At 40.2% G+C, this 21644-nt stretch overlaps 1 protein-coding gene across 2 annotated transcripts in view; it reads left to right on the top strand.

The window, feature by feature from the left end:
• The window catches only part of vti1a (vesicle transport through interaction with t-SNAREs 1A), a 110867-nt gene that overhangs the window by 12430 nt on the left and 76793 nt on the right, over positions 1 to 21644 (top strand). For both annotated transcript variants that reach the window (XM_054598783.1, XM_054598784.1), the window contains exons 4-5: positions 8918 to 8995; positions 21114 to 21198. In XM_054598783.1, coding sequence (XP_054454758.1) covers positions 8918 to 8995; positions 21114 to 21198 — 163 coding nt within the window. The remainder of the gene's footprint in view (positions 1 to 8917; positions 8996 to 21113; positions 21199 to 21644) is intronic.

The following is a 21644-nucleotide window of genomic DNA, read 5'->3' as shown; positions in this document are numbered from 1 at the left end:
ATGTCTTTACACTGGTCTTACCCTTATTTTGACCAGACCTGATTTTAAAGTTGTAAGAAAATCCAAGTGCAAAATCCTCACAAATAAAATATATTTGCAAGCCATTTTTATGAATAAGATAAGTGCTCAGACAAGTGTTTTTGAGGACATTTGCATTACTGTCATCCCTCTGAGTTTCATGGTCACTAACAGGACGAGTTCTTGTCAGTAGTTGACTCGGAGAAATCACATAGCACATCATTTGTAAGCAGATCACTCCCTCACTCCCTCTCCATCTCTTTATGTTAACATTTGTCTGTATGGGTGAGGCATCTACATTATGCCTGGAGCACAGGTTTTTTTGTTTGGCAGTGTGCAAATTCGGCCGTTATCCTTCCACGCGATCGTTTCCTCCCTCGCTTATCTCTCCTGGTCCCCTCCAAAGTCGGCGTACTTGCGCACACACACACACACACACACACACACACACACACACACACACACACACACACACACACACACACACACACACACACACACACACACACACACACACACACACACACACACACACACACACACACACACACTGACAGCGATCAGTATAGCTTTCAGACGCTTGTCTGGCTGAGTCTGCCGTGAAGCGGTGGCCCTCCCAGGTCCCCCTCGCTGTCCTCGGGGCTTGTGTGATTGAGTGACTGGAGTGAGTGGGGGCCAAAGATAATAAGGGGGGAAAATATAAAGACATGGGGCGATGATGTGATAACACCCCCCCCCCCACCCCCTTCCTCCTCCTTCCTCTGCTCCCTCTTTTTCCACCCCTTTTTCCACCTCCCCTTCACTTTTCCCTCTGTTCTTCTCTCTGTCCTCCCCCCCCCGATCTCCTTGCACCGAGCCTGTCCCACGCAGTAGTGTAAACCAGAAGTGACATGTGACACCCACTCCCCAGTGATGTGCTGACAAGCGGGTACTAGAATAGGTGACAATGTTTTCTTTTTTTTTTTCTTTTTTTTGCCAGACTGGCTTAAGTATGGTGAAGGCATTCATGAAGTATTTATGAAATATATTATGAATCATCGGGTCTGTGTTTTTCCTCTGTATTTTAGGCAGTGGCATTTGCTTTTTAATAAGTGCGACTTGGAGAAGGCGAGAATGAGGAACGGGGTGAAAAGAGGAAAAACTCTTTCCATTACATCTTTACTGGCATTTCTTTATAGTTAAAGCTCCATGTTTACTAATGTTTTGACCTCATGCACACACAAACACGCACACACATGCGGACACACAATTAGACTTAGTTTTCTTACCTCTCATCCTAAGTGTTTCTAATGAGGGAGCGTGTCAGAAAGAAAGGGAAAGTGTTTTTTTGCTCTCAGCGACCAACAATTTTGCCTTTTTTTTCTGCTGTTTTTGAAGCCTGCAGTGGAATCTGGCTGTGGCCTTGATCAGAATTACATTGTGGAAGATGAATTAGGGTTTCTTTTTCAATTATCCCAGAGGTTGGCCACCATTAGAGCATCAGCCTTGCTCCTGCAGTGAGACTAAACTCTTTAGTTTTGTTCCCATCATTACCATAGAGCACTTGTTTGTTCTGCATTGTCAAACTTTTTGTACGTTTTGTCTTTGTACGTTTATATTTCAGAAGTAATCTGATTCACATAACACATTCTCTGACTAAGTGCTTGCATAAATGGCCAAGAATCTTCAGTATAAAAAAATATATATTTTGCCCATTTAACAAAACAATCTTATTTTAAAATAGCTCATTAAATGGATGTGATTTATGTAGCTTTTACTCCACAGTCTTTATATTTTCTGATACTTTTCTTTTAATAATGAACTGCAGATGTTTGATTTAGCTGAATTTCTCAACATACTTACTGATGAATATAGCATTGTTGGTTTCTGTATACTTATATAATTTGAAATTCTGCTTCAGATGTGTAAACAAGTCTTCTCCGTAGCCTGCAGTTGGCAAATTCCCTTAATTTTTTTAACTACTTTTGTAAATTCCAGTACAAAACCTGCGGACTCCCAGGAAACTGGTAAGTGTATTGGGAAGTTCAGGAGGGCACATGTTGGAAGGGCTTTGGATGGGGGCCTTACTGGCCTCATCAGCATTTGAATGTGTTCCGGCTACTGAAATAACAAAGTATACATAAATATATAGAGATAATGATCTGGCTAAGTCCCTATATGTGCTGCTGTATTCTTATGCTAATGTCCGAGCTATTCAGCCCCAACAATGGTCACATTACAAGAAAAGGCAAAGCACTGAAGGAGATAGTCTTCTGTGCGTGTCCACTGACGGACACGCACACGCACACGCTCAGCAGGCCCGACTCCTCTCCCTTTGTGTCTAGGTTTTTTTTATTTTTTTTATTACGTTTTTCAATTTTAGATAACACTCCAAGAATAGACATCAAACAAAAAATGAATCATAAATCGAGGTCAGGAGTGAACCTCTTTTCCAAAGCAGAGAAAGGGTTAAAAGTGAAGGTATTTCTTTCTTTAAAAAAGATGGGAAGACTGATAGGAGAGGAGCTCTTCTCAGCAGAGGGTTCAGTGAACCATATGTAGGTAGCCACAGGCTAATGGGCCGGTTGGTCCCTGGCTTGCCAGGTATCCTGCATTGCACATCTCCTAACACCCCCCTTCCTCCTCCACACACACTTTCTCTCTCCTCGTCATCCTCCAACACCCACCTCTCCCACCCCTCCCACCTTCACTCTGTGAAAATCCCTCCTCCACTTTCCTCTAATCTCACCTTTTTCTCTGGTGCTGACCCGGGGAGGCCCACTTTATTCCCCACTGCACGCCAGAAGCCAGCGTTGTGATCGGAGCCCGGGCCCCTGTGCTGGTTCTCCCTCTCCTCTCCTCTCTCCTTGCCCTGGCTGCCCGCCTCCCCGACGGCTCTGCTCTATTGATTTACTCCTCCAACCACTGCTGTCTGTCTCTGCTTTGCACCACCAGCACCTAGGTCCCTCATCTCTATAACCCTCCCTCTTTCCCCGTTTTCTCTCTTTCCCTCTCTTGTTCTCTTCTTTCTTTCTTTCTTTCTTTCTTTCTCTTCATACTTCCTTTCTGTTTTTCGTTTCTGTCCCCTCCTACACAACCACGGGCTAAGAGAGAAAAAGCTGACGGGACACGGGAGAAGGAGTGAAAGAGAGATGGAAGGATGGGGGTGTGGGGAGGGGGGAAACAGGGCCTTTGATTTTTCATTAGAAGAGACTCCATATTTTAATATTGGGTTTAATCGGGCCCTCATGCCTTAAAGAAATAACCATTGAGAGATGATCCCTCGGCCTTCAAAAAGTATATGGCGCTTCTTCAATCAAAGCCCTCCTCGAATTTGCTCTTTTGTTTGGAGTTCACTTGCGATCCTTCCCCACCCCTCCTCTGTTCCCCATGCCGCCTCTCGGCCTATCGCTTTGTGGGTACAGTCGTTAGGCTTATTGACTGATCTCGGCTGTACTTAGCAATAGAAATGACTTTGACAGGGAAATACACCACCGGTATCACAGAGGTACAAGCATGAAAGGCCTCTATCAGAGTAGTGCGCTCTTTCACCAGCAAACGGCTAGGTATTTATCCCCCGGAGATGTAAGCCTGTTTACTTGTGGTATAATATAAAATAATTTTATAGATTTAGTTATTATGTGAAAATAGCAATTTGCATACTTAAAAAAATATATAGTTCAACTAATAAGATCATTTTTTTCACAGTTGTCCCTGACTGTGTCTGATTAATTTTTTTGGTGACATTAGATCTTTTTGAAGTTGATACACTGCGTCACCCTAAAATAAGTCTTGTCACCTCACACCTGTTTAGATATGTCGCAGACTCATTTATTACCTCGTCTCGGTTGATCATTCACCTTTTATTTGTGTTTTTTCGGTTTCTCTGAGACTCCTTCAGGTTTTTCTTTTTCATGGAAGTGAAACACAATGCTGTATGCGTAGAAGCCACCAAAGCACCAACCTGTGAGCTAATGAGAGGCCCCATGCTGATATCTAAGGCTCTGGCTTCTCTTACCACTGCTGCACTTCTATTAGGGGAGAGAACACACACCGGGCTACCGTTCACATATGTCGCGCTCGTACGTTCTCTAAAGGAGGTTTCCCCGGGATGCAAAGGCTCGTGGAAGCCTCCGTCGTTCATACAGTGGCCCCCGTGCACGCACATGCACCCACACAAAGACACACAACAGTCAGAAGTGGGGGGATTCGATGGCACCAAAGACCACAATGAAACAAAGGCACAAATGACACCCTCCTGTGACAATCCCCATTGTAGCTACTTGCCTTTGTCTGATAATATATCAAATGCATTTAAAAAGAGCACTTACTTAATTGAACAACCTCTACCCAATTTGTTTGTGTTAAAGGAGAGTAAAAGACACTAGACAACAATTTGTGTGTGTGTGTTTTTTCCTTTGTGCCGTGTGTGTGTGTAAAGCCCCCTGCTAAGCAGAGATGCATTATTTAAGATGCTGTTGTGATACTTGTGCCTGCTTAAAGGTCTCAGCTTCCTTTTAACGCCATGCCGCTTCGGTCCACCTCTGCCCCCACTTGTGGGGGGAAACCAGAGTGGGACCTGCTGGAACTGGTCCACACATCACCTGGGAAAATATCACAGCAGGGGGGGAAAAGAGGAAGTGATATCGATAACCTTTGAGCTTAGCATACATTCTTGTGAACATAAAGACATTTTTTGACCCAATTTTATTGTCATTTCATTGCTGAATTTAGACTTTTGTGTTTTTCAGTTTTTTACAATATATATGTTTATTTGTGTGCATTTTATGCCCACCTGAAATGTATTATTAAGTTAGAGCAGCTTACTGTTAGAAAATAAACGGTTCAATGTCAGTTTCAGACTAGCACATGGAGCTGGACACAAGTGTTATTGGGTCTAAATTTGGAAATGCCCAGCTGCTCTCCTACTGGTGGAAAAGCCTGTAATGGAACATGGTATTTTAAATTGAATATGGTTAATTACTCCTCGCGCTATGCCACCAGCCGTGTGTACCGGGCGAAAAAGGAAAAGCTCGGGAAAGTGGAGGGAAAAGGCGTTTGCAGAGGAACTTCAGGGCCCCTCATTACACTCTGCCCCTGGGTATTTTTACGCCTTTTATTTCCCATCTAATGAACTGTTTACATTTCTGAGCTTTCCAGGCGCCACAATTATTTGAGCTTGTCCTTGTGTCATTGCACCGGGAGAAAAGCAAGGAGGAGAGTTGGAGGGCATTGCAATGTGTATGTGAATCTCGCTTTTATTTGATCCTAATTATCGCAACTTTTTTTGGAGATGGGGAACTTTTCTTTCTAAATTACAAAGACCGTTATTGTTGACTGCCTTGAAATTAGGAAAGGTCATTGTTTTGCAATCATCAATAGGTTTTCTGGAAACAGATGTTTTTTTAAGATTTACTTTCTTCTTCCTGGACATTATATACCCATGCATGCCCATATACTAGAAAGAAATTGCCCACAAAGGAAAGATCCATATATTTGCGATAATTAAATAAATATCATTTTCTGCTCAGAGGATTATGCCAAACTTATTAGCATATCTGATGTGAATTGTTATGCATGCATATGTAATTACATTTTGATGGGTAAGAAGAGTCGTTTTTTTCCCGTCTGTTATCCATGTCAACAGAGGTAAAACGTGTGTTTTTGACAGGACACCAGCACCTCCATCGCTGCTTTTGACGGGATGTGTGGAGTTTTAAAGGCAGGCCACTTTGCATAAAGTTAAGATGTACCTTTGTACTTTTCTTGTGTGCTTCCGGGAATAGAAGCAAATTCTCACCCAAGATTAAAAAAGTGACAAAAGACAGACCTTTCAAAAGGATTATAAAAAGCTCTTTTTTTTCCTTCTCTGCGCAATAAGGTATCTTCTGAAAGCGCTCATTCTTTTTTAGATTACAAAGCCTGATTAGTTGGTATTCGTCTTAAGATGTGGAGCTCAGTCTTTACGTACTGTAACTAGAATACATACATCTGATATCTACTTTCCCTGACCTCGAGTGATCCTGTTGTCACGTAGCAAAATTTAGCTTAACAACCTAACTTATTATCAAAATGTGTTACTGTATTAACCAGCCAATATTGCACAGCTGTTTATGTTTTGCATCAAATGGGAAGGCAGTAATCACTCAGGAATCTGTTGTTTTCCTGAGGGGGAATACAAAAACTGGAGTGTATACTGTAGGTACAGGGGAAGTAGCGGCACACTTTCATTTCAATGACATTTCCCATTCTTTATACTTTCCTTTGTTATCTACACTGTTCTCATTGCGGAAACGCTTCATACATTCATCTGTAACAGACAGCTATTTAGAAATACCAAAAAATCCCTGCATATGGTTTGAAGGCGACGCAAGCCTCAACATTCAAATCAATGCTTCTCCCAGGCTTCCTCGTCTCAATTACTGGTGAAGTCGTCTTTCCCCTAAGTTGCACTGCAGCTCTTTAAGATGAAACTCGACTTAAATGGAATATGTGGGTGTTTTCCTGGCAACAAATATGTGTGTGTGCCAGGGTGCACATGCTGTCTTCAAATTGATGCTTATTGTCTTTCTGGTTTTACTCAAATCTGAAATTACTTTTAACATCTGACAGCAGCACAGTGACCATTTATTTACTTTTGCACAGAAGATGGGGCCTAAATAATGCTGACATTATAATTTAAAATCTCCAATATAGTTAGTTACATTTTTTAGAGTGTCTAAATTTAGAGGGACACAATAAGATCACAGCAACTATTTTTGAATATATAGATATACAGGTTTTTCAGACATTTTAACAAAGGAGGGGTTTCAGCCGGAAGAAAACAAGCAGTAATTATTATATTATAAATGTTTAGGTCACCTATATTTGACATTAAGCAACATACATGTGTTATTGTTATTTAACTCAAAAGAGTGTTAAAGTAAATTAAAAACAATCCAGTGTGATAACATTTTTTTTAATTTTCTGTCATATAAGTGAGTGTTGCAAGGATTTTCACAAACTTAAAAGTTAATAACTGAGCTAAGTGTATGGCACAATCACAAAACAATTGCAACAACAGACAAAAGAGCACAATTTGACATAGTGCTCCTGTATATGCGTGTTGGGGGGATCGGGGCAGTCCGTGCTGCCGATCTCCTCTTTTCCCCTCAGTGGGCGTTCTGTGGTCAGCTCAGGTCCCCGTGGTTGAGTATTGTTTGGGTGCGCTCTTTATCTAATGGGTTTTTGTGGTCTGGGTCAATCAGGCCCTCCGTCTTGTCAGTAATTACTCCAGAGAACTGTGGCCCTCACCATCACGATAATAACAGCCAAATCACATCAGCCATGACTTTCCACTCAGTGCTCCAGATTATGAGGGGAGACAAATAAAAAAAAAAATAAAAAAAAAATCACCTGGATCCATTGTGATTGGTTCCAAAGTTATTTCAATCAAGGAACCTGATATCATCACTCATGAGGTTAGAATTGGCTTTTTCAAGTTGGATTTGTGCTTCTCTTACAGAAGGGAAGCATCAAAGCACTTCATGCGATAGCTTCTTCAAACTTTTACTGATAATAGAAAGATACTGGGAAGGGGATACTGTATTTGAGGAAAAAGAATGCCCCCACCAGGTAATTGGTGTTCCTTCACTGATTCTCCTGCTTTGTTTTATTTATTCAGAGTCGAGAACTAAGTAAATATAGAAAATAGAAAGAATTTGTGTTGGGGAAAAAAAAAAAGGTGATATTTTCATACCTATGCTGGTGTTTGTCTTTGATTTTGCCCACCTCCTGCAGCCCACCTAAAAACCCTGTCAAGGCAGGGAGAGAAAGCGAAGGAGGCTTAGTAAACACTTTCTGTGTCTGCTGCTGGTGTGTATTTAGTTTAGAGGGCATGCCAAGAGGCTGTTTTTTCCATGGGTCGGGCGTCTGTAAACAAGCGGTACAACGGCAGCCCACTCTTCCACAATCGGAGGTGGCACACTCTGAAGTGTGTATGAAATGTGTGTGTCGGAGTGTTTGTCTTTTTGGGTTTCTTTTTTTTTTTTTTTTTTTTTTTTTTTTTTGGACATGGCATCTGGAGACGGAGAGAGAGAGTGTGTGTGTGTGTGTGTGTGTGTGTGTGTGTGTGTGTGTGTGTGTGTGTGTGTGTGTGTGTGTGTGTGTGTGTGTGTGTGTGTGTGTGTGTGTGTGTGTGTGTGTGTGTGTGTGTGTGTGTGTGTGTGTGTGTGTGTGTGTGTGTTGTGAGAGAGAGAGAGGCAACCCCAAATCCGATGGGCCGCCAATGGGTGATGAATTATTCCCTGTCTGAGACTCAGCATTGGTGTTATCACAGAGCCTGCTACTGCACTGGGATGACAGCGGTGACAGCCCCCAGAAAAGATTTAGCGCTGACAAGTGATACTTCCTCATAATACATCTCCCCGGCCCTCTCCTCTGTCCCCCTGTTCCACAATCTCTCCATGCACACAAGATGAGGTATTTTTTTTTTTTTTTTTTCATCCTTCAACTTATATTTGTTTAAGTGGGCAAGGTGGGAGTGGAGAAGGAGTGGGGTGTGTGTGCTCTTTGCCATCACTTCTGTGGCACAAGTGCAGTAGGTACAGTAGATCACCTTGGAAGGAGGCATGGGCACAAACCCAGACATGCTTGTTTTCAGTAACTGTGTCGTAGTGGTACACACACAGAGAGAGACACGCTCGCGCACATACTCACAACCTGCATGCGTATGACTCCGATTGTCACCAAGTTCCATTAGGGGGCTCTCGTGCTTAAGGAATGCCTGTTGTGTGTTTTTTTTTTTTTTTTTTGTGTGTGTGCATCTACAACAGTACTAAGCCATATTTCCCCACTTGTTCTCTCTTTTTGCTCTCCCCTCTTTCTGTCTCCCCTCTCTTCTTCTTTTTGTCCCTTCTTCCTCATCCTCCTCCCCCTGCAGAAAAGGTCACGTATCGCCTACAGTGATGAGGTGCGCAACGAGCTCCTGGGGGATGAAGCCAGCTCCTCGGAGAACCAGGTGAGGTGCTAATCAGGGGGCCCCCGAACGACAGCAGTGTGGGTGGCTGACTGGCCCCATGGGTGAGGAGGTGGGCCCCTCATAGCGGCCATCGAGAGCTGAAACCACAGTATTGTCATCAAGTCATGCGGAAGCAACACTGTTTAATGCAAAGCTGGGTTGCCAGCGAGTGGGCTCAGGGCATGGGACCAGTGTCAAGCCGAAGCCAGATTGTGACCGACACACATGCACCAGCTTACACACACATATACGCGCGCACACATGCACACCTAAACACAAACGCACTATCCCACACAAATTTAAATCCAAAAACCTTCCCACAGCTGTTCTCCAGCCGGGTGGAGACTTAGGCCAATAATAGATCCTCCAATCGAGGTCCCAACACACACACAGACACGCACACGCACAGACACACACACATGCACACGCAGAATTTCTAAATGTTGTTCTACGGTCTTTCTTTAAACTCAAAGGGTGGCTGACCTGCACAATGCAGATACTCAAAATGAATAAGAATGCAGGTTCTCAGATTGTTAACTGATATTAAAAAAAAATAAATACACAGAATTATATTGGTGCAGTGCTCAATACAAATTAGCATTTCACCTATAAATATACATTTTTTATTATTTAATATTAGCCCTTAATCAAAAAAAATCTAATTCTATTTTACTTGTTTATGGTTTTGATCTGTTAAATATCAACGTATTTGCAATCGGTTTATTGCCGATGACATTATGTTTGAATATCCTTCCAGCCTGTTGAATTCAAGAGACATAAACAACAGATAAAGACCACATATGTGATTTCCATTCATTGTCTACAAAAGATTCATTCACAGCCGTTGTGAAAGTGGCAATGAAGAAGAAGAACAATTATCTTGAATTGTGATCTTAATTGCCCAAAATATGCCACATGTTCTTTTTAACTTAAGTTGTTTTGAATAAATGGAGAACTGAATCAAAACAATGATACATCAACGGATTCAGCAAACAGCGTTTTAACATTTGAGACGCTCTTACCTATTGCTCACCTGCACAGCTGCCACTCACACGCAGCCACACTCAACTATGACCAAACGTCTTTTGACTAATTATATACTACCTTTACAATCGGCTGTCAACTTGCAGGGGTTAGTGCGTCTGGAGGCGCACACAATCACACACACTCGCATGCAAATAAATACTTGCATTTGCACAGTCAAAAAAGAAAAAAGACAAAGATGAATACTCAAATGCATATTTGCACATTTAGTCCCCCAGTGCTTTATGTGAGTATATTTAGATGATTCACAGCTAAGCAAAGCTAAATAAAGTTGTCTGTTGTTGTTTTTTTTGAACATTTCCTTATTACCATTTCAATGATGACCCATGAACTACACATCTTAGAAACATATGTATCAAGAACCAAGATGTGTAATTGAAATGCATATTCCCCGCAAATTAGCAAAACACAAAAGTGACTCTGACATTTTCTGCAGAAGTTGGAAGGAGGTTTGCTGTCAAAAATGTCACATCTGAGATACTGAGGAAAAGCTGAAAAAAACACATCCCTTTCATTAAACATTTATCTCAAAAAATATTTAAAAGTAATATTTTTAATGTAGAATATAAATATCTTAAGAGAAAATAATTTAAAAGTGTATCAGTATAGAATTAATATTATGTGATGATGTTATACATTTATTTTCTAAATTTGGGAAATTGCTGTTTTTTTATGTAATTATTGATTTTTTTGTATTCTAAATTGTAATTATCAAATCATATTATTTTAAGCCGAATTATGGTATTCCTGCATGAAAACAATAACAAGGTTTATTTCATCCATTCATGCACACATGTCCAAATAATTCAGAGGTAGCAGAATGTGACATTTAAATCTGTGACACTATCCCCCAACTCTTTATACTCAGTTCATCAACATTTTAATGTAATTTATGAAATGTTTATAAATAATATTAATTACATCGAATAAATGTTGACGGTATAAAAAATATATTTAGCTCAAAACAAATTGGGGAATTTAGGCCAAACATATTGCTCTTTAAAAAAAACACAAGTGACACTTTCCTTTCCTTTCATTTTATTTTTCCAATTTTATTTCTTGCAAAAAATCAGCACAAATCAAAACTTTAAATATAAAATATCTATTATTGAATTGTGAAAAACACATTGATAACAAGCAATTATAATGTCTGAGGTGAAACCCTAAAAAATGTCTTACACAGTGTATCTAAAATACACATACAAAGCCTGAGAAAGAATTCATGCTGGGGCCAAAAGCAATGTAAATAGATGATATACATTTTCCCTCCCAGGTGCCATATTTACCTCATTTTCATTTTAAAACTTGTGCAGATAATACTTGTCTTGGTCTTGCTGTGAGTGGAGTACTCGGAACTTCAGAGTTTTTTATCTGACGAGACGGCGGCGATAGGAGAGGGGAAAAGATGGTGGGGGCCAGGGCAAGTCGGTCAATTTAATTCCTGACGATCTGAAAGAGGTCAGGATCATTTCATATAGCCCTGGCTGAGCAGATCATTACCAGTCACAAATCTGTTGGTTACATGGCAAGGATTTATAGCTAAGTAAATAGGGAACCGTCATAAGTTCTGAAAATGGCGTATTGGCCCTGAGATAATGGCTAAAGGACGATTTAATAGAGTTCGGCATTTATTCGTTATCTGTATGCGGACAGAGACTGAATTGGCACTATCACTCGTTTTTTTTTTAATAATGTGGTAGGCTACCATTGCACATTTTCCCCTTCTGTTTCCTCTGCATGCAACACACGCACAAATGTTGGTGCGCACACACACACACACAGACACACACAGACACCACACACAAAGCAGCAAATGCGCACACATTTTTCACACACGAACACTATACGGAATAGTTTCGATTTCAGTCACAGCAGAAGGCTTGGCCACAAGAGATTGTGCTGGTTTGAGCCGGCATGGACCAGATTTTACAGGCTACAAAGGAAGCAGATTACCACTTGTATCGAATTCCGTATTGGATAAAAAAAAAAAAAATCTTTTGTTTGAAAAAAATTGCTGATTATCATAACAGAAAAATTGCAGCAGTGCAATTTTGAATACTGGCTGGCATCACAAAAACACAAGGCAAAGGCGCTCATGCAGGAGTAATTATAACATTTACAATATTCTGTATTTACCGCTCTATATCTCTTGAGCAACGTGAGCATCGTTGGCTGTGCTAAAGAATGGATGCCAAAGAGAAAATAAAGCTACGCAGGAAGAAACAAGAAACCCGGCTCAACATGCCTCCTCGTATAGTATTAGCAAATCCTCCACGAGCACTTGCAATCAGCGAGGCAGCACAAATGAGCTAGAACAAGTTTTGTTTGGTACCCATTGACTGATGGCTGAGCTGGGGTGAGGGATCGCAGGATCTGCTGGGGTTTTTTCAAGCCCCAAATAAGCACATCCACGGTGTCGTTTTAAACTTTGGCCTCTTCAATAATGCATTCCTAGTGGGGAGTTGCCGCTCGAGTTAGAAAAGACACTTTCCACTCTTAAGTGCGTCTTGTTACTGCCGACATTTTCAAGGGAAGGAAAAAGAAAAACATGCAATTATACTTGTTTACCTCCCGCATTACAGATATCGGCAATATTTTTATATTCGCAATATTGCAGTGAGTCGTTTTGTGTTTTTGGATTGGTGGAAAAACTAAAACGATGCTAGAACTATTTTTGAGATGTTTCTAAAAATCACATGGGGGGGGGAGTGCTGTGACAAATGCAAGATTGTAGTGTGTGAAGTACTTTAGATATCTGTGTTTGTGTTTTATATAGTATAGATTCCTCATGAATGTATTACCATACGACACATTTCTTCGAGTGTGTTTACTAGTGGTGTTGTATAAATAGAGGAGACAAATGTATGCAGTACAGTATTGTGTTTTTGTTGTTTAGGATTTAAGTATAATAGTTGCAATTGTTTAATGTTAGTTCTTTGATTTATTCTGGTCAGAAGAGCTGGTAGAAGTGCTTAATTTTTTGTCCATTTCACCAGCTGTCTTTTAAAAATATTTTTTACCTAAAAGTTAGTAATCAAGCTTTTATTTAAAATCTAAGAAGTCTCACCTTTTTATATGATACAAAATTATTCCAGGCTCACAATATTCAAATAAACAGCACAAGTAACTGTGGCCCTGAGCCTCTCCTCAGATTCCCTTAACTTTAATGTTTGCTCAGAAATGTGGATTTAAAAAAAAAAAAAAAAAGACACCTCTCAAAGGCTTGCAAAACAAGAAATGTGTCCTTCCCCCTTTTCTGCCGACCGTGCATTCCCACAATAAGCCCCCAGCCTTGGATTTCCTTCTCCACAGCCCTCACTTACAAACAGGCCAGGGAGGCAACCTTTTTAATTGTGATTAGGCATAATTAATGGCAAATGGGATTATTTCCCTCCCTCAAATGTCTGATTCATTATCGGAGATGCAAGGTTTTTCCAGAACGGGGAATAGGAATAGCATTTCTTATTTACTTCACTTTAAATTTGCTATTCTCTTTCATCAAAAATGTATAGCTATGCTAAGATTCATTTTTCATGATCTGTGGCTGTCCCAATAATACGCTGCACTGTATGGATGTACAGCAGTAGCCTCACATGGCTCTCCATACATAATCTAAATGCACCTTTACACTGAGATGCATGGGCTGCATGAAATATCGACAGGATATCAGTATATTGATAAACAGTGGCTCAGCATTTCTCCAACTCAGTTCCAAAGGGCACATATTTCTTTTCATCCCTTTCCAGAGACAATTTAAGATGTTGAGGAAAAATATTTTGGAACTGCACAGACTATATTTTTACTCACTGTTTTGTTTTTTTCGTTTCTCTTGCTATATCAACTTCTGTGATGTGACTTCCTTGATAATGTTAGGTGATATTGCAAGTCGAGCGATCCATTCCCTCTCTTGTTTAATGTGACAGCGTCAGGACTTGATCTTTGTTTGTTCAAAAAAGTCAGCCCGAGCGGCGTGTTTAGCTCCGTTTAATGTGTTTGTCTTGTGATTTCAAAATGCTAAACATGCAAACAGATATATCGTCAAGGTTAATTCTGCACCCAGCCACATGACTGATCTTCTTCCTGCCATGTTTCTGCCTCTTTTTTATATATCTCACCTTCACTCTATCCATCTTTCTCTCTTCTCCCCTTTTTGCTCTCATGATGCAGTTGATAAAGTTGCGTGAAGAGGTAAGTGCTTCTCTGCTCCAACAGTTAAAATTCTGCTTTTTTCCCCTGAAATTTCAATTTGCCCTCCTCTCAAAATTAAATTCAGCTCATTTGGACACATTTTTTTCATGTCTGATTGAACAGCTTACAAGCCAAGCCAAAGATAATGAATTCACTGAAGGCTAGTTTCTCCAGTTACCTTAAATAACATGAAGTTAAGATAAGATATTATTTCTGATATTACTTTTTGAAGGCAAATATTAGGGAATATAGATAAACTCAGAGTAGCTTTGGTTATTTGGTCACACAGAACTTGATCAACTTTTTAGTTTTCAAGAGGGATGTGCTGCTTGTTAGATTTACTATCCCTTGATTTTCTTGAATGGTGCCAAATAAGGTGCTTTCTGCCTTTTGTAATAAATTGGATTGAGGTTTTTATTAGTGATATAATATGTCTTTTACATTATGTGAAATACATGATGACAAACAAAACAGTAGTTGTTGTTTTGTCATTCACCAATGCATTAACATCACCCCCCCATTGCCAAAGATTACTCAACTTGTTTCATGACTTCTATAATGTGCAATGTAAGGTAACATGCACATTATGCCATGTTATGAAACCGTCATTAAGCGTTGACTCCAATGTTGGTGCTCAACCAAATGTACATATGTTCAAACAAACAAATATGTCAAGAAAACATGTTGAACTGTCAGGTTCTGTACATTGCTGGATTGTTGATCATGTTAATACGAATCATTATAGTTTGTTAGCGACAATGCACAGCCAGCAGAAACAAGAATCATAGTTGGCTTGTTGCGTTGCTGATGAGCTTATTTAATGCTATTGTAAGGTTTTGTGAATTGGTTTTGAACGAGTAAGAATCTAAATTTATTGGCATTAATGATTATTGTGTTGATTTTCTTTCTTTGAGATGGTATACGAAAGCCACTGATGTTGGAATAATATTGTAGTTCCTTTAATGAATGCTCTAATTGAGCTGCTCCACTACACCATAAAATACACTTTAAATTGATTTTATCTTTCAGTTCAAAAAATAAATAATTATTGTACCAAATATAATACTGGACTGCCATGAGAATCGTCCGTTTATCATACTTCTTTTAGGGCTGAAACTTTTACTCCAAACATCATTTAGATGTACTAAGCATGTTGATTCAAATCAGCTATCTAAAAAATGCCCGAATGTGGATCTAGTTGTCAGAATAGTTGGTTTATTTAGAATTTAAAAGCATGTTAAGTGTAATTTAGGCTTATTTTGTTTGTGGACTGTCTATAAATGTTCCTAACAGTAGCAGTAACATCATAATGTTTATAATTAACACTCAGTAGTTGTAACATATTTAAGTTGATACTATCAGTTTTAGAGAAGGTGTATTTCCCTGTAATTGAAGAGTTGTTTTACTGTTTCTGTAGGTTACATGATATTACATGTCCTGGACTTGTAATCCCAGGTGTAGTTACAGTATGATGTTAAATGTGCCTTTAAGTTAGACAACGTTAAAAAGAACCTCTCCTGAAGCCGAGTAATTCAATTCCTATCAATGGCTCTCCATTCACACCTATGCATAATTTAGAGCGCCGACCTGGCCTAGATGCCATGTTATCCCACTTTTTTCTTTTATTTAGGTGTACTTTTGTTTCCCTTTCTTCTTCCCACCTTTTCTGTGCATTTCCTCCTAGCCTGAGGGTCAGAAGACAGCTTGAGTTACCTCACCTGTCTTCCCCCTTTTTGGAACGGCCCAATCTGCGTAATCGGGCTTGATTCTGCGCCCTCTTCGCCATTGCTCTTCTCCATTGCAGTCTTTTACCCCTCTGCTCTTCCTGCATTTGAATCAAAGGCTGGCACAGCTTATACACACTTAAGCCTTGCTTTTAAAAAACTATACTTTTTTTTCCTCAGCTGAAAAACATGTTTAAATATTTAGCACCCATATTCACAGCTGTTTGACACTTGTAATTCCTCGTCTTACAAGTCCCAAACAAACGGCACGGAAGATCACACAGTCAGTCTGAATCACAGCTGTCATCATTATTCACTTTGACTCTCCCCCACCCTTATTGAAATAATAAGGAAATCATCTGAACTTTGGAAAATGGTGATAGTAACCGCCTGTGTTTGATATTGAAAAAAGGCAGGAGAGCGAAAGAAGAGGGGAGAGATTTCTTTTGAGCTACAGCTGCATTGTTCTGGGGCTCCCTGTTAATAACTTACAACTGAAGAGTGTTTCTTGACGCAAAAAAAGCACAACAAAAAAACACCATTTTCGTGGTTCCTAAGAAGATCTTTGTTCAAAATGTAGGTGTCAGATGAAAAGGCATACATGCATAGGCAGAAACGGTGGTGGCGGAGGGGTGCACCGGTGCACTCAGACATGCACAGTCTTTATCATATATTGTATTTAAATCTTCTGCTAAAAGGCTCCATGAGACCATCAGATATGATTTTGATGCAATCTGTCGTTTAAAGTCGATCAATGGCAGATCTGAATTCTAAGCCAGCATTTGGCTTTTGAATAGGTCTTTATGTATGTGTGTCTTATTTTGAGGATGTCATGATGGTCAAGCCTTGACATGTGATGTTGTAGCTCAGTTGGGGCTGGAAGCAACGTTGCATTTCCTTCATCGAAATGCTGACACGGTTATCTGAGATTGTGCTTTCTAACTGCACAATAAAGACCATAGCTGAACACTTTGATGTTTTTATATTGGAACAATATTGCTTCTCTGGAGAATAAGAGCCACCTCATTTTTGATGAAGATAGTAGACGTAATATGAGAACTGCGACTACTGTAGTATAGGATGTTTAGTTTCCACTGTACATGTTCTTCTTCATTATCTTCCATGGTATCATCCTGTGTCCATGGCAGGATTGTTTCATTATTAGGGCCATTACTGGATTCTTAGTGGCTGAACTCTCACCCTTTCCTTCAGGTTCTGTCACCGTCAAACTGGGGGCGCATTATTCTAATGATCTCACACACACACACACACACACACACATATATATATATATACACCGCCACCGCCACCGCTACCCACCCCCCAGCACCCCCTCTCCCACCTCACACACCCACCCTTCCCACCCATCCACACTCACCCCCCACCCTCCCCTCCCCCCCCGGCCCTAAAAGAAGACAGAACGAGAGAGAGAGAGAGAGGGAGAAATTCAGGAGGAGAAAGCTTTGAAGTGGCTTTTCCATCGCAGTGAGTCCGCCGGCCGTCTCCCCGAGACGTGTCACCTTTGCCGAGAGGGAATAGGAAAAATCACGTTTCGAATGGTAATGATAACATACTAATCACTTGAGCTCTTTGAAGAACCCAGGGAGTGCGCTACTCTGTCAGTATCCCTGGCTGCCTCATGCTCCCAGGCACACACAGGCACTGCAGCCATGGTCTAGGTGTATAAGCCTAAGCATTGCATGTCAATACGTCCCCTCTGATCCGTAGGCTCATTATAGCCCAAGCTCGCAATCCATTTTCTCCCACGAGCAACGCTGCCACCATCTCTGCTGGTGCCACTGCTGCTTCCACACCCATGTAACCCCTCCCTGACCCCCCCCCCCCATGCCACACCCTTCACCAAAAAAAAACCCCACACGCACCTTGCATCCCGTCTCGCTCGCCGTCTCCTTATCGCTTCCCTTCCACCAGCAGCCTACCATTTTACCACCCATCCACCCACCCGTTCTCCCATCCCTCCATCCTCCCCCTGCCCTCCCTTTAACTATTGAAAAGTATCTCTGCAATTTTAAATGACATCTGTCAGCGTTGCGAAGAAAAAGGGAAGCGAGGGAAAGAAAAGAGTTCAGAGGGAGTTTTTTTTCTCCTCCTTGCTCTTTTCCCTTCCCTCTTATTGTCAAACTTTGAAAAGTGTGTCGTTGACTTTTTTTTTTTTTTTTTTTTTTTTTTTTTTTTTTTTTTTCTCCACGTTTTTCATTTCCTCTGAGTGATTAGCTGGTACACATTTTGACAGCCTAACCAAAACTAGAGACTTCACTTCTCCCCCTGTCCCCTTCGCTCATTTGATGGGCATAAACCCTTGTCAGAGAGGCGGATGTCGTTCGTCGGGTTGTTTTTGAGTGTCAAATATGTTACATCTGATCAGTTTCTTAACATAGCATATTAGAAAGGCCATCAAAACCAACAACATTGGAGCAAACATTTAAGCCTTCCATGTTTATGCTGTTTATTACCCCCTCTTCTGAATTCAGTTTGGATTTATTTAAAGCTTGGTGTCTACAGTGGACAATATGGAGGTGTATATTTTGTTTGAAGCTATGTTGGTATATAAGAATAGGTGGTTGAAACTCTGCACTAAAAAAAACAAGGATCAATAGACACTATTGAGATAACACTATGCCTCTGTCTAATAAGATCGACTCAACAATGATATGGACTGCCCTTTAAGGATATGTTGTGTAGACAATATACACAAACTTGAAAGTTATCTTTTAAATACATCTAAATGTTTGGCTGAAAATGTGTAAAAGGCAAAAGTAGTCTAGTCAATTTCAACCAATCAGCAAAAACAGTTTTGTCAATATTTAAAATCTGCTAGAAGAAACCATGATGGGAAAATGGTATAATTGCACTGAATAAAACAACTTCAATATAATATCCAAGCGTTATTTGAAACAAAGAATGATCAAACAGATGCTTCTGTGATTAACCCTCTTGTGATACAGTGCAGCAGAGTCTTTTAATGAGAGATGTAGTTTATCAGATCTTTGGAATTGCATTAAAAACATACAAGGTCAGAAACACGGAAACAAACCTAAAGGGTAGCTTTTGAATTTTTCAACCATTGTTTGAACAATGTGGATGCGACTTGGTTAGACACAATAACAAACACACAAAAGGTAAAGAAATACATTTTATTTCTCTGTAGGGTCCTTTCCATAATGTCTTCAGACACCGATAACAATCTGAGCCCGCTAGTGGCAAAAACAAGCACTTTTAGTGGACATGACGATGAGGATTTGCCACAAGCGATTACATAGTAGCACCCTTTCTCAAAACTGGACCAATTGTTGAACCAAATAAGTCACTTTGACACAAAACATGGGAAAAAAAGGGTCCAGGTTGAAAAATACTTATGTAACCCTTTAATGCAGATATTTTGCAGATGTTCTCTCCATGACAGTTACAGGTTGTGGTCTATCATCCTCTTAAAGAAAACCTTACACGACTGTCCAAAACATTGACACGCATTTGTGAGTTGGAGGATAACCTGCATGTGAAAATTGTGGTGATAAATGATCTAATATTGACATTTTTTAGGCAGGTCATTGCAACCACAACCAAAGTGTCAATCACAATTAAGAAGACTCTTTTTTTACAATTAATACAACAAACTTATTTTGAAAACATTATAGTGGGTATTCCAAACTACAGTTATAAAAATGATTTCCAGTACTCATTGACAAATTGACTAAATGTAGCTGAGATAAAATGTAGGGTCCCCCAATAGTGGCAGTGGAAAGGGTTATTTTGAAACCAAATAGGAAACCATCAAGTCTTTGTCAAGTAACCTCAACCAATCACTCACAACACTCACTCCTGAAAACTCTTTGTACAGGTCAAATACATCTCCCATTTAATTCAGGACAATAAAGCACGCATTATATTGAACATTACGAATTGTCAAAAATAGATCAAGATGAAGTTGTCAATAGAAGCTTTTGCGTAAATGTAGCATTGTTCTTCCTTATTCATTTTTAACCCGATATAAATTATTTTCCTATTTCCTTTTCTATAGAACTGCATGTTTATTTATTGGTATATCTGTTGGTACATAGTGCAGTAATTGGATATATGTGAACAAAATGAAATATAAACATAAAGGTAGATTTGTGCGCTTCAGAATGCTTACTGAACTCAAGGCCATCAGTCACCGGATCAGATATTTTCTTGCCTTGCATGTCAGACACGAATTGTTTAGCTATAGAGTAGAAACCAAACCACTGGTTCTCCGGTATCTAAGGAACTGCTATCAATTGATATGTTTACACATGATATTAGAGCCCTAGCTAACACCTTGATACTCACAAACATCCACTTTGAAAAATGTATTTAATTATTTATGAAACACATTTTTTCTTGATATGCTCTCTGAGCTCCATGCTTTCAATGGGCAGGCTTGTCAATTGTTGATAGCTGTGAGTAAAGCGAGGGGGGATGCAGTAACTCATACATCATGAATTACTGTTTTGGTCCACTGATGTGGATAAACAAGAGGATAAGAAGACATTTGATGCTTTTAGGATAATTATTACATTTCACATCTATAATGATGTTCATTTATTTACATTTATGACAATGATGGATTGTTATCGTCTTTGTTATTATTCAAGAAATCGTACACTTTATATGTTGCATTACTAACTACAATTGAGGAGGTAAATGTAGATTTATGTCTTCAATTTCTCCTTCAGTTGGAAACCCTCACCTGGACAGGGCTTTCCTTTACCTGGAAAGCTTCAAATTTAATTGTATTGCATCTTAATTCGCTCCACCTCCCCGTTGTAACTTTCCTCTGTTTACAACTGAAGGCTGTGCTGTTAAACAATACCAGTAGGCAACAAACCTCAAAGTCGTTCTTGTTTTTATGTCCAAGATGAGGCAGCAGCACCTCTTACATTGTCAGCCCCAACATGCATATGCTTGATATTCCATCAGCATATAACACATTGTCATCCATGAAGGTTATTGCCAACCTGGCTCTATTATGATGTTGCTGTGAATGTGGTCTCTCTGTTTAGGTGACAGTGTTGATGTGTTTCTTTGAAATGGGTCCCAGCCCTCTCAATCAATTTTTTTTTTTTTGTGTGTGTGTTTGTTTCTCTGGCTTCATTTTTTTTTCTTCTCTCTATTTGTTGCAGAGAGCGCATCTGTTGGACAACACAGAGAAGCTGGAAAGGTCATCACGGAGACTGGAGGCCGGCTACCAGATAGCAGTGGAAACTGGTACGTAGTCTGTTTTGGGATTGGGTTAGGAAGGAGTAAGGGGGGGGATGTTGGGAGGGGGAGTCAAGATAGTGATGGGGATGAGTGAGCGACAGCAAATTGTCTTGCTTATATGCGATGTGGGTGGATTTGGGGGTGGGGGGGGGGGTGGGGGGGTCGGAGAAAAAAAACCTCTTTCCTTGACGCCTGATGACATTTTCGGGAGAACATCAAAGGCGAGCCAGGGAGGGAGAGAGAGAAGTACAGGAAAACAGATCGAGCGCCGCTTTTTCTTGCTCTGCTCCCGAAGAAAATTCGTGCATCGCTACTGCTGTGTGTATCTGTGTGTGTTGTGGATGTGTGTGTTTTTTTTTTTGTTTTTTTTTTTCACTAACAGACAGGGGGTCTATGAAAATAAACAACGTCAGCGTTCCTTCCTGAAGTTCTTAATTCAGGAGTGCAGAAAG

This window comes from Anoplopoma fimbria, chromosome 5 (genome assembly GCF_027596085.1).
Source record: "Anoplopoma fimbria isolate UVic2021 breed Golden Eagle Sablefish chromosome 5, Afim_UVic_2022, whole genome shotgun sequence".
NCBI lineage: Eukaryota > Metazoa > Chordata > Actinopteri > Perciformes > Anoplopomatidae > Anoplopoma > Anoplopoma fimbria.
This window is presented reverse-complemented; position numbering and strand designations above follow the sequence as displayed.